Genomic DNA, 8,254 nt, shown 5'->3' with positions numbered 1-8,254 from the left:
TTCACTATTTAAATCAAAGATGTGACAAACCAGCTCAATACTCTATTTGACATTAAATAGTATTAAAGAGGTTCCATTGCCATGTCAGCCTTATAAATATATATACACGTATATATACGTATATATACGTATATGCATATACGTATATAAATATATATATATATATATATTTATATATATATATATATTTATATATATATATATATATATATATATATATATATATATATATATATATATATATATAAATAAATGGACAACAATGTAACTCTCTGGTCATTGGTTCACATCCTATTCTAGTCACAAGATTCTTTGCTCCAGTACAGCCCTCAGATTATTCAGGAAAGGCAATGAATTTATTTGAAATAACTGGACTGTGAACATGAATGTAATATGTCAGTTTTTACAAAGACATTCAGAGTAGTCTGTTTATTTATCTAGCCTATAATTCTATAAAACACTCAGATAGCTAGTGGAATGGTTGGAAGTGGAAACAATCAAAGAGTGCAGTGAGCAAATTTGACGATTTTGTTAAATTTACAGAGGAAAAAACATTTCTTTATGCGAAATCATATCCAACGACAAAACATGCTTCCCTGTTACCATAGACTTAGCTATTAAAAGGGATTTGTTGAGATGGGATGTGCAGATGACACAGAAACACTGAAAATGAATTAATAACAAAAGAGGTGGAATGTTTCAAGGTTATGTCAATTAATTGGAGAATTTGTATGGAAGATGTAGAGCTTGCATTTATGATATTAAACAAAATATGACATCCAAGGTTTATGAAAATAATTTTCACTTCAAGGTGTTAAGACTTGGTTACTTTTTAATACACAACATATTGAATGTAGTCGATCAAGAAATTGATTTCAGAATAATGAGGTAAAAATAGTGGATAAATCTGTTTAAGTAGGCTCATTAAAACCAAACTGGAAGGAGCTTTCGTATAAGTAAATCTTGCATTTTATTGATTTTGATCAAAAGTTGGACGGATAATACCAAGAATCATTTACAATACATCTAGGGACGTTCATTATTCTTAAGCGGAGCCAAAGTTTAAGGCCATCAGCGTGCCCCCATTTAGCATTGATAATTGCTCAAAAATTATTGAAAGTGCTAATCTCTTGGAACTTCTGCTCCTTCAAATTATTATCAGACATTAAGAAGTGTTCATATTATATAATTAATATGAACTGAGGTTAACTTCCTAAGAAAGCTTGTTCAAGTTTTAACCATTATTGGGTTTTCTTTCTTTGGGGCCACAGGGTGCATCTAACTGCTAGACTATACAGCAGTGTTAAGGACGTGCAGTCGCTGAGACCTTTTAAGGAGGAGAATATTATATGTTTGTCCAACGCTGCGCAGTGGCTACAGTGTCAGCTTGCATAAGATATAATACAGAGATAGTCCAAGGAAGCTCATTGGACCAACTTTGCACAGGTTGCTTCATAACTGAGATGTGAAATACTTAAATTCTTCATGATAATTGGACTTAAATATCAACATTTTTCATTTTTTTTTTCAATTTGTGCTGTTTTTTTTATGCAAACTGGGCCCATTTCACAATCACAATCAAGTGTTTCAATCCCATGAACTCCATTTAAAGCAGTTGTTATCAACTTTTCTAAATAATTTGAACAAACTCCAGTATTTTATATGTTAGCAGAGGAACAAGTTATCTACAAGGAAGGTTTTGGACTAGAGGAATTTCTTTCCACATTGTCATAAAATTATGTGTAATTGTTTTGAACTTGAGACTTCGTTTTTGTTAAGAATACATCACTGAATGTGATGTCACCACTGGCATGGAATATGAGACAAGTCGTGGAAGATGAAATTATTTATCATAATATGGCATATATATCAACTTTTCATTTGAAATGATACAAATAACCCCAAAATATCCTTGATGCACTAATATATGCACTAATATATTTTATAACTGTTTCTGAATATTAGCATTCTTTTCCCAGGCGAACCACCGTTTACACAAATCGTTGCCCCTGTACCGGTAGGGTGGTATCGTAACTTCTTCATTGTTGGGCCCCTACTGGTAGGGTGGTAGCTTGTCGTGCGGGATCTCCCGGGTGGCCAGTCTTGATAATCCAGTGGTTGACTTCAGTTTCAGCTTTATGTGAATTTAATTCTGTATAAGCCACGACTTCATACTCTCTGCCAAACGGAGTCCTATTTAAAAATAAAATTTAGAGGAAAAGAGATATGAAATATCACACACACACACTTGCAAGCACAGAGTACTATTTACCAAAACAGGAAGCTGATGCATTTTTGAATTAACATTAGACGGGAACTGATTGTTTATTGTTGCAGAGTTGTTAGCGGAAATCAAAACGAGAAATTTGTCTTTGATAAACATCATGCTGGATTTGGCATGCCAGGACCTCTAACTATTTGGCAAAATACAAATGTAAAGCAAACCAAGGAGAGAGTAGAAAAACAGAACTTGGTCAATTTAACCTGTCTTCTCTTTAGTTTGCTGTATGTAGGGGGTCAAATTATAATTATACAAAACTTTGCATTATTTGAAGCAGAGGTATTACAAGCTATAGTTCAGGCAAGACGATAGAAAGAATGGACTGGTCTTACAGACGTCTCAACTGAAAATGAGGGCAGTATTCCAAATAATACTAAGGGGATGTCTGAAGACATTGTCATCATTATGTTGGCATACAAAACTTTGCATAAAATTTACTTATGTAGAGGTAGAGTATTCCAAAAATTACTATTAGGATGTCTGAAGATAATGCCATCATTATGTTGGCATACAAAACTTTGCATTACTTGAAGCAGAGGTATTACAAGCTATGTAGTTCAGGCAACACAATAGAAAGGACGGATTGGTCTTACAGATGTCTCAACTGAAAATTGAGGGGCAGTATTCAAAAAAACACTATGAGGATGTCTGAAGACAATGCTATCCTTGATTGTGTGATTTTGGTTGACTAACGGATCAGGTTTCCCAATATATCATCTTCCTTTTATAGTGGAATAGCATATGATAACACCTCAGAGCAAATTCAGTATGCAGCTTAAAATCCAGAAAATTAAACATTTTGTTGTCATAATGTATACTTGCGATTGCAATTGTAAATCACATGAAAAAAGATATAATGATGCACAATCATGTTCTAGTTTCAACTCTTATCTTCGAATGTAAAGCCTTGCTTAACCTGAGAATGACAGAGTATATCCAGTCGATTCAAAGGCTACAGGGAAATGTCGTCTAATATCTTGGTAGGATGCACGAAGGAAGGTTTGGAATCGCAGATGAATTGTCACAGTTTGTCTTTTTTTCTATCTATTTAGCATAGACCCAATGGGCTTCCTCAAACTCACCTGACCATAAAGTCACTGATGACACAAAGGTCCTGATTGGTTTTACAGTGGTTAAATATTATCTTCTGGTTGGCCTGAATAGGAAAAAAGACATGAATTGTAAAAATGATCAACTGACAGCTGACTGGGAATGATACACTAAATTTGAAAAGGGCCAGGGGAAAAAGAAATATTGTGAACAAGAAAAAGCAGAATTTCTCATGATCGTAAAAATACACCACAAACCATAACGATGAAACAATTTTCTTGCCTAGGAGAGGGGGTAGTTAAATTATGTTACAATGCCACATGAAATTTAACTTTGATGTCTGGAACCTATATAACTATCTATAAATGTTTAACAACACAGATGGAGAAAGCCAAAATGTGAACTATGCTATTAATTTCCCCACACTGCCTCCACAAACACCATTCACTTGGAATAACATTAGTTACTTTTTGAATGAATGTGACAGTTTGTAAATTAGCACCACATTAACAATATGCACTGAGTACTTATTAATATGCTCCTGGACTTAAACATATTGTTTTCATGCATACACAAAATGCAAAGATTCATGGCAGCTTTTTTTTTTTGGGGGGGGGGGCACAGATCCACAATAGTTTCAGTATTGTTATGAGAAATAAAATATAAACTTAAACACAAATCTGCACACAAAACTATTTTTTTATCATCCAAATGCAAGTTGAATGAAATTGGTGCTGGGAAAATATCTTTTGCACTTTCGTCTCCTTCAATTTCCCACCCCCCCTCTTCTACCCCTCCCCCTCTTCCCTAACCACGTACAAATGTGACGTACCGGAACAGGTAACCCTTCGGTCTCCATTCTGATCTGAGGGTCAAAGCTTAGGATTTTCCAGTGTGTAAGGTAACTTGGTGTCTCCTCTACACAGGATAGTAACTGCTTCCTGGACTTTTTGGCTGATTGTTGGAATGTAGCAATGTCACTTTGAAGCATCAGCTAATGATAAAGAAAGATGTGAAAAAAGTAAGATGTGAACTAGGATGTGAATTTTTTCTATTAAATCCTGTAAAATAACAGTCTACTATAGGGACCCCAATACAGGTTTGGGATGGGTAGAGGGGCAGAAATGAGGACAATAGGGACCCCAATGTAGGTTAGGGATGGGTAAAGGGGCAGAAGTTAGGACAATAGGGACCCCGATACAGGTTTTGGGATGGGTAGAGGGGCAGAAGTTAGGACAAACGTTCTGTGGTGGTGAAAATTGTTGCCTGTGTGAAAACTAATGCAGAGAAAATATTGTCAAAAATTCTGTTTCTACACTCAATTTTGGAGCCATTTATAGTCAAAAGTTGTCACACTTTGTACCAAATCTGAGTATTCCAAAGCAAATGTGTGTTATATCACCAAACTTGTAGAAAGATGAAAAATATTCTGGTTAGCTTTTTTTTATAACTCTTCTGTGTTAGACCTTGGATTGGGGTAGGATACCAACTTAACCTAAAGGTGGTGTGAAGTTGATCATTTAATGTGGTGTCTTTTGAAGGACAGAACGAAAGGCAAATTTTGAAAACTAAATTGGGCCAATGTTAATCTATGACATCACACCACACCTTCAAATTAAAATGGCATCAAGGAATTGGTATTTTACCAGGATGCCCTGATTATGGTCAGTCATGTTTTCTAATTATATATTTCACCTTTTGGCAATCATAAACATGCATGAATGCAAAGTCAGTGTTATTAATAAGCTGTTGTAATATGTCTTATCTCTGTGTTTAATTTCTGTCCACTGTGTGTCAGGTACTCCATGAATGTCCATCAAAGAACTTTTTACTACCTAGAGCATTCATATTTGAATCCTCCAATGTGTAATGCAGGCAAAATTTGGACAATTAATTTCTTTTTAACTGCTGGTGCAATTTACCTGTACCTGGCTTTATTGGTATACTTACATCACCTCCAATGCCGGGTAAGGTTCTTAGGCAGAAATGCTGTCCATATACCAGGGGTGTGCCAAGCGGGACTCCTTCTGAGAGAGTCCTGTCAGAAGAAAATGAGTAAATCAATATTCAGCTTTGCTACATAGCAGCATATATAATTGTAGTTGTTGGGGGTTTGTACCTAACAACTGACAATTGGTGCATTTTGGGTTGACCTATGACCCAGATGATATTAAATCTTGGTGTATGGCAAACTTCATAAAGTTAGTAATGGCTTCACTTAGATGGATAACCAAGGAAAAAATGTAAAGCTATTACTTATGTACCAGTAACATGGCACTTTTGTATTGTACAATTGTGAGATGGACATGAATTGACTTAAAAGCTGATAATATGTCATAATCCAGGTCACAAAAAATCAAGCCATCTATATTGTAGCAAGATCATTAAAATTAAATTTTGAATTTAGCAAACAAATATTTCAAATCTGTTCTTTGAACTTGAGATGTCATACTGCACATATTTTCTTCATACATGATAGATCTACAAAAGATTGGAAGAGTGTCATTTTAATTGTTTGTGGAAGACTACTTAGTAGATGCTACAATCAACAACAGGAATGGCAGTGCCAGAACAATATCATCTTGTCAAGGAAAAGCCAAGATTATGCTGGTCTACTTACGAACAAATAACAAAAGTGTTCCTGGCGTTGGGCTCCAAGTGTTTACTGGAAGAGACATCACACTTTCCGCTAAACTTGAGTGCCTCGTGCATCTTACTCTCGGACATACTGACAGATAGGGCATTGGCTTGACGAGGTTCAATGTCGGTCTGAGTGACCACCTGGTCCTGAGCCTCCTCGTTCATCAACATCACATGGTCTCCAAAATGTACAAAGCCGTCAACTGATACCGAAAGGTCAGTCTGAATTAAGAATGAAAATAAATGTTACAGGGCCTGATACATGTGTTAATTCAGCTAGCCAGATATTGGTGATTCAGAGGCAGATTGGAAGAATTAAAATAAAGACAAATAATTATAGAACAGAAGGACAGACTGGTCAACTGGGTTGGTGAACACATTAATGAAAGTGGAACAGTGTACTGATAGAAGCTTCCACATACAAGTCATTGGATAAGAAGAGAAGGATAAACAATATAAATGGCCTGCAAGAGATAAATTCAGGAGACAAATAACAAACAGATTAAGACAAAACTAGGGTATACTTTAACTTTAAATCTACTTCCTTCAACAATAAAAAATCATTTTTCCAATCTTCAGTAAATGACTCGTCACTTGACATGAATTGTAAAACAAACAAATAACTTTTGAATTGACTTGCTATAAAATAAAATGACTTGTGACTTGACTTGAATTTATTTGTTATATCAAAATTACCAGAGTAGATGCTACTAATTTGTAATTAAAAGAAAATTGAAATTAATGCATGAGTGCCTCAATGTATGGCATTTTTTCAGTATCATTTTAGCATATATATTATGGTTTCATTAACATATCAAAAAGACACTAGCCTGATAGATGGTAATGTCACATTTATCACAAACAAAAGGCAATGTGAAATCATGTCATGTTTTATGATTTACTATAATGTAAGTAATATTCTTATAGTCTGTATAGGAAGAGAGGTAAAAGTACTTGTTTGACAATAATGTTCAGTTGTTGGCCAAAACTAGATTACTGTAGTTGAATTTAATAACCTCACAACATTGCAGCTGAAGCTCACTGTTGCACTTCATTCCCAAGACTTCATCATCATCCCGTCACACAGATGCCAAATTTGTCCAACCTTAACTAGCTCGTTGATTTTCATTACGCCTACATCTAGCCTTTACTGTATGACTTTGTAAGTTGCAAAATTGCAACAAACTGAAGGGACTTGTTATGTGACTCACAATATATTCAAATGACTTGTGACTTGACTTGACATGTCAAAGGTTCACTTTACAAAAAATTACACTGCTGGATTTATTTGTACCATACCACAGTTATTGCATAAAGTTGTCCCTGGAAAGAACATTACAGAGCAAATTGAGATGATTATACAATATACAGGATGTTTGTAGCTCACCTTTTTGAGGATGGTTCCCTGGAGCTTGGATGCTTTCTGAATCAGGAGTTCTCCTCTTTCTCGTCTTTCCAGGTGATCCTTCACTGTGTCCTGGCAAAATAAAAGGAGATGAGAAATTATGGAGAGACAAAACAGTCAAAATTTGTAAACTCACAAGAAAATCTGGTGAAGGACAAACAAATTATTATATCAGTATCTAAGTTATGATCACTGGCATTCTAATAAGATTACAAATCTAGCTATATATAGTATCGGCCTCGTTTTAATGTTAAATATTAATGCTTTGCTGGTAAGGCTAATTACTGTAGTCATAATTATATTGGTAAATAAGGTTTTACTGCGCTTAACGTGAATGGTTGGCTCACTAAGTCGGCCCCTAAATACTCATAATAAGTTATGCCTAACGTTAGCCTAACTTAGGCCTGACGTTTGTAATTGTAGGCTACCTCTTCCAGACATATATCTTCGATCCAATTTCCGACTCTCACAGATCGATTATACGTTCGAACACTCATTTTGTTGTAATTCAAAACACAAACTTCTTCTGTTATTACAAAGTTTGCAAACAGCTATTGCAAAGGACTGTGATCGTGTTCTACGTTAGTGGGCCTCTCGTTCGGCTGAAATCATATGGTATGTTATATCGTTACACATATCGCGTTACTGCTACAGTGCTTAGGCTGTCCATTTGTTTTCACCGAGTTTTGTGTAGACCTAGCCTATGTTTCATTGGAATTGATCGTGCCCTGCTTCCTTGGCAACCAAATTCATTGGCGGATAGCAACGAGATTCCAGGCTGAAGCGAGGGCCAAAGTCACAACCCAATACACTCCAAACAGGGTGTAACCGACTAAGCTTTTGCAGGGGTGAGGTTGTACGTGTTGATGGTTGGGGGA

The 8,254-nt window shown here is 35.6% G+C and overlaps 1 protein-coding gene across 1 annotated transcript; it reads right to left on the bottom strand.

Annotated features, from left to right (window-relative positions):
• Nucleotides 1-246: 246 nt before the first annotated feature.
• Nucleotides 247-8,144, bottom strand: LOC139978245 (cilia- and flagella-associated protein 161-like). The gene is made up of 7 exons (XM_071988247.1): nt 7,805-8,144; nt 7,359-7,448; nt 5,952-6,193; nt 5,282-5,369; nt 4,164-4,325; nt 3,364-3,437; nt 247-2,193 (listed from the first exon to the last, which is right to left on the bottom strand). The coding sequence occupies exons 1-7, from the start codon at nt 7,871-7,873 to the stop codon at nt 2,040-2,042; spliced, it is 879 nt and encodes a 292-aa protein (XP_071844348.1). The 5' UTR covers nt 7,874-8,144; the 3' UTR covers nt 247-2,039.
• Nucleotides 8,145-8,254: the final 110 nt, after the last annotated feature.

The sequence above is a fragment of the Apostichopus japonicus genome, chromosome 13 (assembly GCF_037975245.1).
Source record: "Apostichopus japonicus isolate 1M-3 chromosome 13, ASM3797524v1, whole genome shotgun sequence".
Lineage (NCBI taxonomy): Eukaryota > Metazoa > Echinodermata > Holothuroidea > Aspidochirotida > Stichopodidae > Apostichopus > Apostichopus japonicus.
The sequence above is the reverse complement of the archived record's forward strand: the minus strand, read 5'-3'. Positions and strand labels throughout refer to the sequence as shown.

Excerpts from the sequence above, each read along its gene's own strand:
- LOC139978245 (XM_071988247.1), bottom strand. The coding sequence starts at position 7,873 with ATGAGTGTTCGAACGTATAATCGATCTGTGAGAGTCGGAAATTGGATC. Across the intron at positions 5,370-5,951 it reads AACACTTTTGTTATTTGTTC|GACTCTCTCAGAAGGAGTCC; the intron begins GTAAGTAGACCA and ends TTCTTCTGACAG. Across the intron at positions 3,438-4,163 it reads CCGAAGGGTTACCTGTTCCG|GCCAACCAGAAGATAATATT; the intron begins GTACGTCACATT and ends TTTCCTATTCAG.